Below are 14,358 nucleotides of genomic sequence, written 5' to 3'. Positions count from 1 at the left end.
GCTATATTGACTCATCATTTATATTTACAATTTTTGATAAGTAATCTTCAGCTTTTTGACAAGCAACTTCCAATTGTGTTAATATTTGATAATCATTTTGAATTCTACTAGATTTAGAATTTGCCAATTCTGTCTTGAAATGACTAAGTATTTTTTTCATTAATCTACAATGAAATAAATATATAAGATATTTTGAATATTATTAAAATTCCTAAGTATTTGTGAGTTGATATTTACTGAACACTTACTGGTCTATACTTTCAATATCATTTTCACGTTTACACTTTTCTTCATGTAAAATATCTTGTAGAGTATGGATTTCTATATAAAGCATATAAGAATAATTATAGAAGATGACTTAATATATAATTTGTAATAAAAAGATTATCTTACTGTTTTCTAAAGTAGTTTGGATATTGTCTTTAATTCCCTTCCTAATATATTTTATTTTTTGCAAATAAAATTAAGATGATTAGATTAAATAAATAAGAAGTATCCCTACCTTTTCTGACGTAATAATTCTACATTATTTGTCAATTCACTTAGAGAATTTGACATTTCATTAAATTGTTGTTCTCTTTTAATATCAACATCTAAATATAGTATTTAATATAAATATGTAGTACTTTAATATATATTAGATTTTATATTACATTTTAAACAAATATATACATACCTGATGAAAAATTTAAATGTTGATCTTCATTTCTGTCTAGATAATTTTTAATAGTATTCTCAGAATTTAATTTTATATCATGACGTGATTCACGTAGATTTGCTATATTTTGGGCAATTTGAAGTTCCAATTCATGAACACTCTTTTTAATTCCTTCTTTAATTCTATTTCTGCCTTCACATTTCCTTTGATATAATTTTGTCAATTCAATAGTTTTAGAATTTAAATCCTAGAAGTAAAAAAAAAGTAATTATATAATAAATTACAAATATACTTTTTTCTTAAAAATTAGTATAATTTATCCTTACATTTATCTTAGATATATGTTCTCGTTTAATATTAATAATTTTCTGATCCAATGATTTGATATGATGATTTAGTACTTCAGAGCTTGCCTTAATAAAAATATTAAAGTGATGTTAATAAACCAAAGCATTTCAAAGTATATTAACAAAAAGCTTACAATCAGTTTGTCTCTAGCTCCAGTAATATCTCCCATATTTATATTAAAATACACAGTTTATAATATAGCATTTATTATTCAATTAAGCTAATACATGTGGTTTTTGGTATATAAAGATGGTTATCCATAAACTTTTATCTTGTATACAGGCAATGAGACAGATGCACAATTTTTATTCTAGCGCGGCAGCATAACAGGTACCTAACTTGTAAAGTTTATAAAAGTGATTTTGTGAAAATTGAACAGTTTGAATTAGATAAATAAATTGTCTCTGATAATATAATAATCTACTGTTATAGAATTATTTATTTAAAATCAAATAAAAATACTTTAATTATTGACTTAATATTACTTCTATAAGCATGCATTATAAGCGCTTAAAATATGTCATAAATAATTATCTAATACTGTAAAAATACATCTTAATAGCTATAAATATAAAAAAATATTTATGTACAAATTAGATTATAAATATCTTGATATTATTAAATGTTTTTATTAGAAGGGTTTATAAGAGATAAGGTACTCTCTTTTTGTTAAGCAGTTTTATCAAGGAAGAAATAAAATATTCGAGTAATACTTTTGTTAAAGATATGTAAGAATGACTTCATTCAGTATTAGGAGTTTCTAATACCTAAGAATAGTATAATTGAACTATATACTTGCATTCTAATTGTTGTTGGAGATATGTATCAAGTTCGGTGTAGAAACTTGCATACCGATCTATTCTGAAATCTCCAATTTATATATATTCTAATTTATTTATTATTGCAATTATTTGTTTATATTTCATATTATCATTCCATTATCTAAACCTTAACCTTAATACCTAATTAAAGATTCCATAAATGAAAAAGACAACTGTATATCTATACATTTAGGAAATATTGATATTTATCTTTACTAATAATTCATATCTTCTAGTAGAATTATGAAAGAAAGGCGAGAATATAGTAAGACAGAACATGGTACATAAATAAAATATTGAGCAAATAAGATAACTTAATAAACCAATGAAGTAATTTACTAACCTATGATTTTTTTAAAAAAGATACCCTTAAATTACGAAAAAAGATAAGAATATATATTGCTAGTTTTCTATAAATAGTAGGAATATAATTTAGATACTATTGTATATGTAGCGCCAGGTTACTTTTCTTATTGTGTTGTTTATTGCATCACGAAAAAGTAGGGGGTGTATTTAATGAAACAAGATGAATCAGCATTCAATTCTAAGCATATGCTTTATTATGCTAAAAAACTAACAGGTACACCAAATTGTCTTGCTGTATGCCATTGGGCTCAGTGTCCTGAGCTATTGTCAGAGATACTTGATAATACTTTGAAAAATAATGAATCAAGTGGGACAAAAGAGCAGGATACACAATTTATGGATACGGAATTGAATCGAATTGCTGTAGCTGGACGTTCTCTTTTACATCTAGGTACTGTTGATGCAAGAGATGTAGCTGTATTTTACAATTTAACACGAGCAAATTTTGCAGCTATTGGATGGTCTAGAGGTTCGCATACATTTGCAGGTTTAGCAGTAGATGGTTCGGCTCATATTTATAAGATTAGAAAATCTCGCCATTGGTATTTATCATTAAGATTACAAACTCAGTATAGAGTTGGTTGTAGCTTAGAGTGGCTTGGAAATGCTCCTAATTTATTTGCTCTTGGATTTCAAGATGGTTCAATTCGTTTGTTTGATGAAGAAATAGGAAAAATGACTCTAAATAACAAATCAAATTCTAGTTCTGTGAAAGAGGATTATTATTCAGTATGGGGTACCTCTTTAGTTCCTGCACCAGTTAGAGATTTACATTCACGTTATTTGGCTCCAGATACCTGGAGTAGAAATGAAATGATTGTAGCATATGATAACGGGATAGTATCACTATTAGATTTTAGATCAAAATCATCTCACAGTATAAAAGTTCAACTATCATCACAAGGTTTAAGCTCTATACGGTGGAACCCACACGATAACAATATTTTTGCAGCTGGTTGCAGAAATGGAGTATACATATGGGACATAAGGATGATAGACAGTGTTTCGCCAATTTCAGTTTTCAAAACACAGTCCCCAATAGCTAAAGTACGTTGGAGACCTGGTTATCCTACTCAATTAGCTTATTGTTGTTCAGTTATAGATTCTTCTATACTTGTTTATGATGTATTATCCCCTATACGGCCAATTATAAGATTTTCACATCATACAGATGTTGTTCGTGATTTTGATTGGCTAGATGTTGATGTAGTAGCATCTTGTGGGATAGATCATAATTTCATTATATCATCTAGAAAAGATAATGAACAATTTAGTCAAAGATTTCCTGTCTCTGATGCAATATACACACCATATTGCATGCATAATTGCATGAATTCAGAGCTTATTTTGTCTCATACCTGTCCATTTATAATGACTGAATTAACAACTGAGAAAATAGACTTAAAAAGTTTACATTTAAAAGGAGATAGTAAAGAGTCGAAAAACTTGTCAATATTTGATTTTTGCATTGAAAATAATGGTTATATAGATTCATCATTATATTCAGCTTGTGGTTTTCTCCCAGATATCGGTTTGACTCCTTTTCCCGGAGATTTGGCCTCAATTATGGATTCAAAATATTCTAAAGTAAGATCTATAAGCTATCATTTAGTTGTAAACTCAGACTCTGAGTGGATAACCAGAATTCCAAAGTTAATGTATATTGGTATATCTCCATGTTGGAGAACCCTAATATCTCATTTTCCATATATAAAATTAGAGAAATGGTTAAAGAAATGGAAAGATAAATTCAGTAAGTTTGAAAAATGTGATATTAAAGGGGAATATTGCAATCACAATGAGAATATTAACAAAGTCACATGCAATTATTTCCTTACTAAAAGTTCAGATGAATCAAACATATATCTAGTTACTTCTGGCTGTGGTGAAGGCTTAACAGATTTCGTTTTTACTAAAAATTCAGCTATAAGACTTAGTAACATTGACTTTGTAAAGGGTATATGTGAATTATTTTGTTTAATATTTAATGATCAAAATGGTGATCCATGGTTTGAAATATTGCAACATATTGAAGCTAATCCAAAGAATTTATCAGAAATAATTGAAACAACTCTGGAAAATTGCTTAAATAAAAATGATGTTGTTTCTACTCTTATACTATTTTCAAATATTATTTTACTATTACAGCCTTCAACATGCAATGATATTTTTAAAACAATATCAAGGAACGATCAAATTAGATGGTTTATATCCTTAATACAGTTATTACGAAAATATAAAATGTATATTTTAGCTTGTCAAATTATTAAAGCTTGCCCTATGGCAGAAATAAGAAAATTAACTCAAGAAGGTCTTACGGAATCTAATTTTTATTGTGGTGGATTGAGAAGACAAAATTCTAAGCACAGCGGTGAATTCGAGAGTAGTGAGAGTAGTGACTCTGAAGGATTAGACTTAAATGAAACTAGACCTATTAAGAATATCCAAACTATAAATTGTAAAGATAAAGATATTAGTTATAGCAAATTAGTGGATTCAAATACAGATAATCACAATATATTTAATAAAGTAGGATCTTCAAAGATCTGTAAATTACAAATAAATCCTATATCATTCAATATTTACAACAAACCTCGAAACGACATTAATAAATGTATAGAATGTAATGAAAGCAGGAACATATGTTGTATTTGTTATATGCCTGTACTAGGACGCTGGGTCGGATGCCCCAATTGTAGGCATGGGGGACATCCTACGCACCTTAAGAATTGGTTCCTTAATCCATTAAATTATGGATTTTGTCCCTCAGGTTGTGGACATATATGTTGTTAGTATTTTAAATTAAGTTGATCAAATTTTAAAGTAGTATTAAAACTATCCAGTCATTAGCACAAGTTAGACAAGCTTACTAATACATATCATTGCATCTAAATAAGACAAATCTAATACACGTAGGATTTTACAAAGAGATCTTCAAAGGCTTCAGCTCCTCCTACACCTCCTCTATATTTCCCAAATTGAGCCTCAGAATTTGCCTTTGCTCTCTCTAATAGTACCTTTTGTGCTTCTGATACATTTTCTGATTTACCCCTCCAAACTCTTAGTACAGAGGCTTGTAAAGCTCTTCCATATGAGAATGACAGAAATAAATTATTATCCTTAATATTATTCATAGCGCAAAGATTAAGAGAGGCCTCTTCTTCAGATTGACCACCAGATAAAAACATTACGCCTGCCATTGCAGATGGAACTGTTCTTCTTAATGTACGGACTGTGTAAAGTGCAATTTCTTCACACGTTGCTTTCTTCTGGAAATCAGAACCTGGTGTAACCATATTAGGTTTTAGTAAAGCTCCCTCTAATAATACATGATGATCATGAAGAGCTTTTATAACAGAAGCTAAAACCTTCTCAGTTATTGATGCACATACTTCTATACTATGATTACCGTCAGTCAATATTTCAGGCTCTACAATAGGTACTAATCGTTGTTCCTGACAAATAGCTGCATAACGAGCTAATGTATGGGAGGTCTCTTGAATTGCCAAATTACTAGGTTTCTTATTAGCACAATCAATAGTCAATACAGCTCTCCACTTTGCAAATCTAGCACCTGCATCATAATATTTTTTGCAACGACTAGCTAAACCATCTAATCCCATAGTTGATGTCTCATTATGAGTTAGAGGAATAGTCGTTAACCCCATATCAACTTTAATACCTGGTAATATTCCTTGTTTATGTAATAGGTCCGTCATCTTCTCACCAGAGGCAGTCTTTTGGAAAATTGTCTCATCATAAAGTATTACTCCTGAGATATACTCATTCAAACCTTCAGTCTTAAATAATAATTCACGATAAGCAGCCCGATTTTCTTCTGTATTCTCTACTCCAACTTGATCAAAACGTTTCTTAATTGTCCCTGTAGATTCATCTGCAGCCAAAATACCTTTACCAGGTGATGCAATCCTCTTAGCATTCTCTACTAATTCTTTTGCTAACTCTTGACTAATCTTCATTTTCTAATATTTGCGATTTTATTTCAAAAATAAAGAATATATAGAAATATTTCAAAAATAATAATCGTAGCATGGATATCTCACAATAGAGCAAATAACCAAGCGGCAAAAAACCCGCCTCACATGTGAAAATCTCAACTTTTTATTCACACAAGAGTAGTTAATATAATTATAAAATTCAAATAAATATATCTCTAGATATTTATCACTTAGTAAATTCTATATTCTTGTAATTTTGAAAAAGGAAAATACACGAGAAACTTATTAGGTTTTAAATATCTTAGATCATAAGATATTAATTAGTCAATCCTAATAATTATGCAAAGGCCCATTGAACTCTTAAATTCTATATAACTCCTAGGATATGTGCAATATGACACCATTCGTCATAATAGTGCAAATATGAATACTATGTTAATTCAATTATAAAAAAGAATAGCTTACACATTCTCCATAAGAATAAATTGAACTGGTACACCTCTTGTTAGGCATCTAATATAGTGATATATAAAATCACCCATAAGTACAAGTTGTACAATCTGCATAACAATAACCCAGTACCCTACATGCCTCTTAAGTAACCTAGTTGGATCATTTAACTCTGAATAAGATGAAATCCAAAATATGAAGGCAAGAATTTTACTAACAGCTTGCATAGCTAAAAAGTGACTAGTAAATGGAACGACTTTGCGTTCTTTTTGGAACATAAATAACTGAGGTAATACAACTACACTCTCCAAATATAGGGCAAAGGTCCAAGAGATATCAGCTGGCATCCAAGAATTTAAGGAAGGATGGAAGATAAGGGCAAGAATTAGAGCTGGAATAATTAAAAATAGACTATTAAACTCATCAGTATTTGGATCATAAGTCTCTTTGTAGCGAGAACGACATAGATATACAACTGTTCCAGCGAGGCACATACAACCTGCTTCTAAAGTTTGATAGAGCCAATCTCCACTTCTATCATAAGGCAAATAGCCTTCAAATGGAATAATTGAACATAATCGTGCAAATATTAATATTACATAAGCTTCCATCATTCTAAGGGAAACTCCAGAACATGACTTTGTTAATTCAATCTTAAGACATACCATAGCAAAGCTAAATGCTGAAGTTAATGAAGATAATGTCAATAAAAATGAGAAATCCCCATCTGATAAAAAAAAGAATACGATTGTACAGAATATAGCTAAAGATATATAAGCTTTAACAGAAGACTTATGTTGGGAAACCCATGTTCTACATTTTTCTGGGTCACTAATAATAGTAACTGCTGAATTAACCACTTCCATGATGATGCACACCTAAACTTGTCCAATTTAAAGTCAAGTAATATACTGAAAGTTATGAGCAACGAATATACTCTGTAACTTTAATTAAAATTATTGTTTAACAGACGAGTGGTTAGATTCATTATGTGGGTGTAACATTTTTGGCGGTAACAACACGTTTAAAAAAAAGGTATACTCCTGTATCCACTTTTCAAAAAGAAAAAGAAAGAGTATACATAACAACTTTTAAGCCTTAATATTTTTAATATAAAGAAGGTACTCAAACTATTACATAGGAAATCTATTAAGATAGCACAATTATATTGAACACTTTAAACAGTTTGAACAACAATACTATATAATAAAGAAAAAGAGTCAGGTTAATAAACAAAGTTAATATTAATCTAATAGGAATTAGATGGAATAGATTAAGAATTATACAGTGACTAAAATCTCAAGGGTCTTCTTAAGAAGATCAAGTCTTTTGGTGCTTTACCTTTGTCTGACTGAATATTAATTAGTTTCTCATTGAAAAGAACATGTAAAGCTCTTAGTGCTTGTTTCTTTCCTTCAGCTTCTTGCATATCAAACCCTTGTATTAAAGTCTTGATATCAAACTCTGTTACGACATAACGAGTTGGCATTACATGGTTCATATTAATAGACTTCAAAAATGGTCTAATTGTCGTCTTCTTCTTCAATTTACTTTTTGATAACCTTTTATGAACCTTTAATGGTGCCCTCTCAACACCTGCTACTAAAATAAATGGGAATGATCTTTCTTTAGTGCCACTTTCAAATGTATTTACAATAACTGCCTTTTTTCCAGCATAACGACCACTCAATAAAACAACTACACGACCTGGTCTCATTAACTTTGCCATCTTTAAAAAAATTTATCGGATAGAAATTCTCTTAAACTTCTTATATAAGTGAAGTAAATTTCTGAATTTGCCTACAAAGGCTTAATTCTCTTTGTGATGATTACAATAATATTCTTATGCTCCTATGTCTCAATATATTGAGACAGAATGATATATAGCGCCTTAATGTTATATATATCCTTTATTTTATGATAATAGTGCTATTAATTAAGGGCGGTAAAAAGATTGTGTATTGTGAGAATATTAGTAATTTTAAATATAGAATTTAATGTCATATTTTAACAAGGATTTGATTAAAAAATATACACTGGGTAATTTATTACCTAATTATTCTATTTCTATGGCTTTGATTTGTGATGTTAAGAATACAAATGATATTGTTGATTGGATTCTTAATAAACACACGAAAGCAAGGAATACATTTAATGAACAGGATAAACTCTGTGTATTTGTAAATGCTAGGATGGTATGTTGCATATTTATATAGTTTAGATTAAGATGTTTATAAATTAATTTGTTATTATATATTTAATAGGTATATTCTGTAGAGCATATGTTGAATAGTATAATGTGTTCTATGTTAAGACAGAAATTAAGACATAAAACTAAAACTAAATCAATTGAAACAGATATACTTTATTATTTGTCTACCTCTACTAAAGTAAGTTATATATTGTTTCATGGATTTTTAGAATAACAGTCTTATTTTGAAATTATAGATTAAAAGTGCTCTCAATATATTTGGTATATCAGAATATGTGGATTCAATACTTGTTACTTGTATCAATATGAGTGAAACAGAGGTCAGTTAAATTCGGGAGATTTAGGGAGTGTACCATAATGGTTTTATTTATAGTAGATGTGTGACTGTATTTCTAATATAAAAGGTAATATTATTGATATTGATAAACTAAGTAAAGTGCATAATATAAAGGATATTTATAAGGTAAGGTTTATTTTTGTATAAATTTATGTTTAAACTTAAAATTTATGTATTATTTTAAAGATGATCAATTATTCAAATGTAAAACAGTCTAGTAAGCTAGACCCAATGGATATCTTTATTCAAAATATAGCTATTAAGGATATTTAAAAGAAATGGATTTAATAATTTAAATAATAATTCACTTAATTAAAAAAATGCACTTGTAAATAAATTTTTAGACCCTTGCTCCCATTTAGAAATATTATCATTGAGTATCTTAATCAGTTGTTCAGATTGGGGAGATAATGTCTCATTAGATTCCTTAACAGCTAATAATGCTCTATTTATAAAGGTTATAGCCCCCTCTGGATTATTCAAAAGATCACATTTTAAGATTGAATAGTTAAGAATAGTTCCAAGGTATAGGGGATCAATAGGATATTTCTCAGTACAACTTCTTGCTAATTGTAACGAATCTTCATAAAAAGCTACTGAGGCTTTGATATTTGAAGATCTTTCACTTCCAGTAGTTATTTCTGCACGATATCTCATTAGATCACCTTTAAGTTTGTTACAAAAGGCTTTGTCGTGGTCATTACAATACATTAAAATATTATCATCGATTAGTCTTATTACATCTTCACTTTCATCCATAATTAATTTGCTTAACTCTTCACATATTTCATTGATAACTGAAGTAAGGCCTTTAGATAAATCCGAAGGATCTAATTTTTCTTTACATGATTTTATTGTTCTTAAGGATGTCCTCAATGATGTAATACGGTTCCTTAATGATCCTACTAAAAGGAGTCTTAAAGAGCTATCATGAAAATCAGAAGACTCCGTTAATATTTGTATTACATCTTCATAATTACCTATAGAATCTGATAGTTTAGCTTTATAAGCTGCTTTTGAAATTGTCATCTTTAATTTATTAATTTAAAATAATTATTCAATAACCATACAACTTGAATTTTAAATAAAATAAGATCTAAATTACCCTAGCTTGTAATACTATATGTATTATATTATTAATAAAAAAATTTCAAATGTAATCAGACTTTCAGAAAAGAATTCCAAACCTTCAATATCATAAGTTTGTGAAAGAATTAAAAAAAAATATCATTACAACTTTGTAGTCTTTATTTAAATCTCAATAAGTTATTGTATTTCAATAATAGTATCATTCTTTTAAAATATAAAAAAAAATATTTTTAGTTTATCAAGTTCTATTTTTAGTCCAATATTATTTTGAATAATTCTTATAATTATAAAATATAAAATTGATTAGATCTGTAAACTTTTTAGAATGACTGATAAACTTATGAGAATAATCCCTTTATATACTGCATAGCAATAACTGCTACAATAATCCATAAAATATTACTATTAAATATAGAACCAAAAATACCCCAACTTTGTTGCTTTTTAATTTCTCTATTTTTTGCTGAAATCGCTATATTAAGAATTTTCTGTAGTTGCTGTTTCTGATCTTCATTCATTGTAGAAGTCAAACTCTTAAGGGATTCTTGCATTTGTCTTGCTACATTTACATTATCGTTCTCTAAATCACTATCTACCTCAATATAAGGTGTTGTAGATAAAGATATTCCATTATTTGTTACATTCCCTTTAGTATTCGAACTTGATTTTGCACTACCAAATCCGTGAGTTTGAATCTGAATAAGTAGTGATTGAGTTAAGTCAATAATCCTCTTATTAGTAATAAGATTACCACGTAACATATCAAGTAAAATATCATCATAGTTCTTGTAGTACATGGCTGAATACAAGAATGTCAATATTAAAATAGTTGGAAATATACTCCTTAAAACTAAAATCTTTTCAAATGGTAATAGTGAGCCTATAAATGGAATAGATCTCATTGGATTAGGATCTTCAGATAACCTTATATGTAATTCTGAGCAAAATATAGCCACATTATATACTATAAATAAGCCTCTTGATTTTTGAAATATATAAGGAATAGATAAAAAAAACCAATTAGACAACAAAAAACTTGGACTGATAAACTAAGAATAAAGCACATAATTATATTACGATCATCTATTATTCCATCTTTCCTATAATCACCATATTTATTATATATATTGCGCTTACTTTCTGAGTTTAGTACACTTTCTATACGTTGAATTTCATAAAATATATTAACAGATGAAGCTTTGTCATCTTCTAAATTCTTATCTGGATGATATTTCTTCTTAGCTATTCTAATTGCCTGAGTAATATCACTACGAGAAGCCCAACGACCAACGCCTATAACATCATAGTAGTTGTGAGGGATTAGTTGGACACTTATAATTAATAGTGTAAGGCTTAATATCAGTCCAATTAAAATACGATATTTATATAAAACTGATAAATAAGATGATGCATCTTTAGATTTTAATTGAAATAAACCATAAATAATAATTGTACCTAGTAAGCTTTGAATTAATATGCTATCCAGCATTATTTCTGTCACTTAGAAGTGAGATATCACAAAATATAAGTCTTAGATTTATATATTATATACCAAAAAAAGTTAATAATAAGTTTATTACTTTAAAACAAATATTGTTTACTTCTTTACCCACACTCAAGTCAAAAAGATGTTTTCTAAGTTTTAAAAATAATAAATACCAACAGTATCAATACCCGGTATTCCTGCACATTTTGGCGCCTTTATCTTGTATAACCTTTTTGCTTGCTAGGTTCTTTAAAAGCAGAAAATTATTAAACTTCAATGAAACAATGAAATCCACAGTAAATATATCTAGTATCCAAAATATAGACTATACAGACTCTACAAAGCATACACATGGAAGCTTAAGTTATAATTTAGTAAAGGGTATGAATAGTAATTCTAACATATTACAAGATTATGATGAGGCCACTATACCAGCAAATAGTTGGGATGAAGTACAAGAGGACTATAGGCCAGGTGGGTATCATCCAGTATATGTTGGAGAGATATATAATACGAAATATTTGATTGTTTCAAAATTGGGATGGGGTCACTTCTCTACTGTTTGGTTGGCTGTTAACTTATCTAGTAAACCACTACATTATGTTGCACTCAAATTTCAGAAAGGTGCCCCTGAATACAAAGAAGCAGCATATGATGAAATAAATATATTGACTGTAATTAGGAAAAATAAAGAAAATGAAGAGTGGAATAGTAATTTAGAAACAATTTATGAAATATATAAAGAGGAATATTTGAAACCTAAATCAAGTAATTTTACCGGTGTGGTTGATTATATAGACTCTTTTGAAGTTAGTGGCCCTAATGGACATCATGTTTGTATGGTATTTGAGGTAATGGGACCAAATATTTTACATTTGGTTAGTTTATATAAATACAAGGGAATACCAATAGATCTTGTTCGAAAGATTGCAGTACATATATTGATTGGATTAGACTATTTACATAGAATTTGTGGTGTTATACATACAGATATTAAGCCTGAAAATATAGTTGTATCAAGTGATTCACTTCCAATGATACCAATTAATGAAGTTAATAAAGAAGATCCTGAATTATACTTGGTAAATACAGAGAATAATAGACCTGGAGAACAATTTGAAATGAGTAGACCTATGAATGCAAAAGAAAGGAGAAAACTACGAAGAAAGAATCGTAGGAAACTCAAACAAATAATGAAGAATTCTAAAGATAACTGTTCTATAAATTGTCAAGGTAATGAGATATACTTTGCAGATTCTGGTGCAGATAAAACTGAGAATTTGAAGGGTCAATCAGTTTTATCTGAAGAAAGTAAGGAAATATCTGAAAAAGGTCTTCAAAATAAACTAGATTATAATAGACGACTTGCTACTCCTCCTTTTATTCGTCTCCACTTAAAACCAATGCCCTCAGATCCCACATGTATTAGTTACTATCAAATTAAATATAATGCTACAGTGGGTAGAAATTTTAATAATCAAGTATACTCTGATCAAATGGATATTTCTGATATTTTAACTTCAACAACTCAATTTCCTATGATACAACGTCCTTATCATTATCATTTATATGAAGCATATCATCCACATCAATATATTGGCGAAGATGAACAACGTTATACTCACTTACTACCTCTATCCCAATGGAATAAACAATATATAGAAACTGATAATGATTTTAATGGATATGGGAAAGAAAATATCTCAATAAATTCATGCAAGACTTTGGATCAGAAAACAATAAAATATAAAGGTTTTATGGAATATATTGGGAATTTAATACGTGAAAGTAGCAATAATCCGAATCTATTCTCTAGTAATACATCAGAATATCGGATAGTAGATTTAGGGAATTCATGTTGGATTAATAAGCATTTTAGTGATGATATACAAACTAGGCAATATCGAAGTCCAGAAGTTATTGTTGGATCTGGATATGACAATACTGCAGATATATGGAGTTTTGGATGCACAATATTTGAATTATTAACTGGTGATTTATTATTCACACCAAAATCTACAGCACACTTTTCTTGTGATGATGATCATTTAGCCCAAATGATCGAGCTTTTGGGTGATTTTCCAACTTCTCTAATAACAAAAGGTAAAAAATCTAAAAAGTTTTTTACGAAACATCATAAATTACAAAGGATAACAAAATTACAATTTTGGGATTTAGAGTCTGTTCTTGTAAATAAATATCGCATTCCAAAACCAGAAGCTCATAATTTTTCATTATTTTTACTTCCATTTTTATCTTTGGATCCATGTTCTAGACCTAAAGCTTATGATATGTTAAACCATCCATGGTTAAAATTAAGGGGTATGAGCACTGACTATTTGGAGAATATGTTGGCTAAAGTAGAAAGACCTTTACAGTTTACAATAGAGGATACAGTTATCAGAGATATTCAACAGTTGCATATTGGTGACAAAGAAGAGTTGACAAATAATAGACCTATATCTATACAACAGGAATTAGCTGATTGGTTCATATCCTTTAAACAAAATCTCAATAAAATATCCAATTAGTTACTTCAAAATATTGTATACTCCCTAGTTTTACTACTTTTAGAATTCAAAGAAAAAATATTTAGCTTTTCTAGTATTAAATAATATAATTTGTTTTGGCG

The 14,358-nt window shown here is 28.7% G+C and overlaps 9 protein-coding genes across 9 annotated transcripts, besides 14 other annotated features; 3 read left to right on the top strand and 6 right to left on the bottom strand.

Annotated features, from left to right (window-relative positions):
- Position 1: 1 nt before the first annotated feature.
- CMU_029830 (uncharacterized protein) lies at positions 2-1,175 on the bottom strand (the record flags this gene model as incomplete). Its single annotated transcript, XM_002142221.1, has 7 exons — positions 2-164; positions 249-321; positions 394-434; positions 503-593; positions 677-905; positions 985-1,071; positions 1,140-1,175. 7 exons carry the CDS (start codon positions 1,173-1,175, stop codon positions 2-4), a joined length of 720 nt encoding a protein of 239 aa, XP_002142257.1.
- Positions 173-210: a sequence feature (AT_rich).
- Positions 595-671: a sequence feature (AT_rich).
- Positions 913-978: a sequence feature (AT_rich).
- Positions 1,176-1,438: 263 nt separating the features above from the next.
- Positions 1,439-1,478: a sequence feature (AT_rich).
- Positions 1,479-1,569: 91 nt separating this feature from the next.
- Positions 1,570-1,640: a sequence feature (AT_rich).
- Positions 1,641-1,878: 238 nt separating this feature from the next.
- Positions 1,879-1,909: a sequence feature (AT_rich).
- Positions 1,910-2,343: 434 nt separating this feature from the next.
- CMU_029820 (uncharacterized protein) lies at positions 2,344-4,986 on the top strand (the record flags this gene model as incomplete). The annotated part of the gene is made up of 1 exon (XM_002142220.1): positions 2,344-4,986. One exon carries the CDS (start codon positions 2,344-2,346, stop codon positions 4,984-4,986), a length of 2,643 nt encoding a protein of 880 aa, XP_002142256.1.
- Positions 4,987-5,096: 110 nt separating this feature from the next.
- CMU_029810 (fructose-1,6-bisphosphate aldolase, putative) lies at positions 5,097-6,173 on the bottom strand (the record flags this gene model as incomplete). Its single annotated transcript, XM_002142219.1, has 1 exon — positions 5,097-6,173. One exon carries the CDS (start codon positions 6,171-6,173, stop codon positions 5,097-5,099), a length of 1,077 nt encoding a protein of 358 aa, XP_002142255.1.
- Positions 6,174-6,188: 15 nt separating this feature from the next.
- Positions 6,189-6,238: a sequence feature (AT_rich).
- A 95-nt stretch (positions 6,239-6,333) lies between these two features.
- Positions 6,334-6,365: a sequence feature (AT_rich).
- A 248-nt stretch (positions 6,366-6,613) lies between these two features.
- Positions 6,614-7,468, bottom strand: CMU_029800 (ER lumen protein retaining receptor, putative; the record flags this gene model as incomplete). Its single annotated transcript, XM_002142218.1, has 1 exon — positions 6,614-7,468. One exon carries the CDS (start codon positions 7,466-7,468, stop codon positions 6,614-6,616), a length of 855 nt encoding a protein of 284 aa, XP_002142254.1.
- Positions 7,469-7,893: 425 nt separating this feature from the next.
- CMU_029790 (60S ribosomal protein L27, putative) lies at positions 7,894-8,331 on the bottom strand (the record flags this gene model as incomplete). The annotated part of the gene is made up of 1 exon (XM_002142217.1): positions 7,894-8,331. The coding sequence occupies one exon, from the start codon at positions 8,329-8,331 to the stop codon at positions 7,894-7,896; it is 438 nt and encodes a 145-aa protein (XP_002142253.1).
- Positions 8,332-8,599: 268 nt separating this feature from the next.
- Positions 8,600-9,424, top strand: CMU_029780 (uncharacterized protein; the record flags this gene model as incomplete). The annotated part of the gene is made up of 5 exons (XM_002142216.1): positions 8,600-8,797; positions 8,867-8,992; positions 9,051-9,134; positions 9,191-9,277; positions 9,338-9,424. The coding sequence occupies 5 exons, from the start codon at positions 8,600-8,602 to the stop codon at positions 9,422-9,424; spliced, it is 582 nt and encodes a 193-aa protein (XP_002142252.1).
- Positions 8,833-8,865: a sequence feature (AT_rich).
- Positions 9,284-9,336: a sequence feature (AT_rich).
- A 9-nt stretch (positions 9,425-9,433) lies between the features above and the next one.
- Positions 9,434-9,473: a sequence feature (AT_rich).
- On the bottom strand, positions 9,464-10,180 carry CMU_029770 (14-3-3 family protein; the record flags this gene model as incomplete). Its single annotated transcript, XM_002142215.1, has 1 exon — positions 9,464-10,180. The coding sequence occupies one exon, from the start codon at positions 10,178-10,180 to the stop codon at positions 9,464-9,466; it is 717 nt and encodes a 238-aa protein (XP_002142251.1).
- A 1-nt stretch (position 10,181) lies between these two features.
- Positions 10,182-10,209: a sequence feature (AT_rich).
- Positions 10,210-10,277: 68 nt separating this feature from the next.
- Positions 10,278-10,302: a sequence feature (AT_rich).
- Positions 10,303-10,445: 143 nt separating this feature from the next.
- Positions 10,446-10,541: a sequence feature (AT_rich).
- Positions 10,542-10,578: 37 nt separating this feature from the next.
- Positions 10,579-11,729, bottom strand: CMU_029760 (DnaJ domain-containing protein; the record flags this gene model as incomplete). Its single annotated transcript, XM_002142214.1, has 2 exons — positions 10,579-11,164; positions 11,305-11,729. The coding sequence occupies 2 exons, from the start codon at positions 11,727-11,729 to the stop codon at positions 10,579-10,581; spliced, it is 1,011 nt and encodes a 336-aa protein (XP_002142250.1).
- A 281-nt stretch (positions 11,730-12,010) lies between these two features.
- On the top strand, positions 12,011-14,257 carry CMU_029750 (protein kinase domain-containing protein; the record flags this gene model as incomplete). Its single annotated transcript, XM_002142213.1, has 1 exon — positions 12,011-14,257. One exon carries the CDS (start codon positions 12,011-12,013, stop codon positions 14,255-14,257), a length of 2,247 nt encoding a protein of 748 aa, XP_002142249.1.
- Between the last annotated feature and the right edge of the window lie 101 nt (positions 14,258-14,358).

The sequence above is a fragment of the Cryptosporidium muris genome, genomic scaffold (assembly GCF_000006515.1).
Source record: "Cryptosporidium muris RN66 scf_1106632353989 genomic scaffold, whole genome shotgun sequence".
Taxonomy (NCBI): Eukaryota; Apicomplexa; class Conoidasida; order Eucoccidiorida; family Cryptosporidiidae; genus Cryptosporidium; species Cryptosporidium muris.
This window is presented reverse-complemented; position numbering and strand designations above follow the sequence as displayed.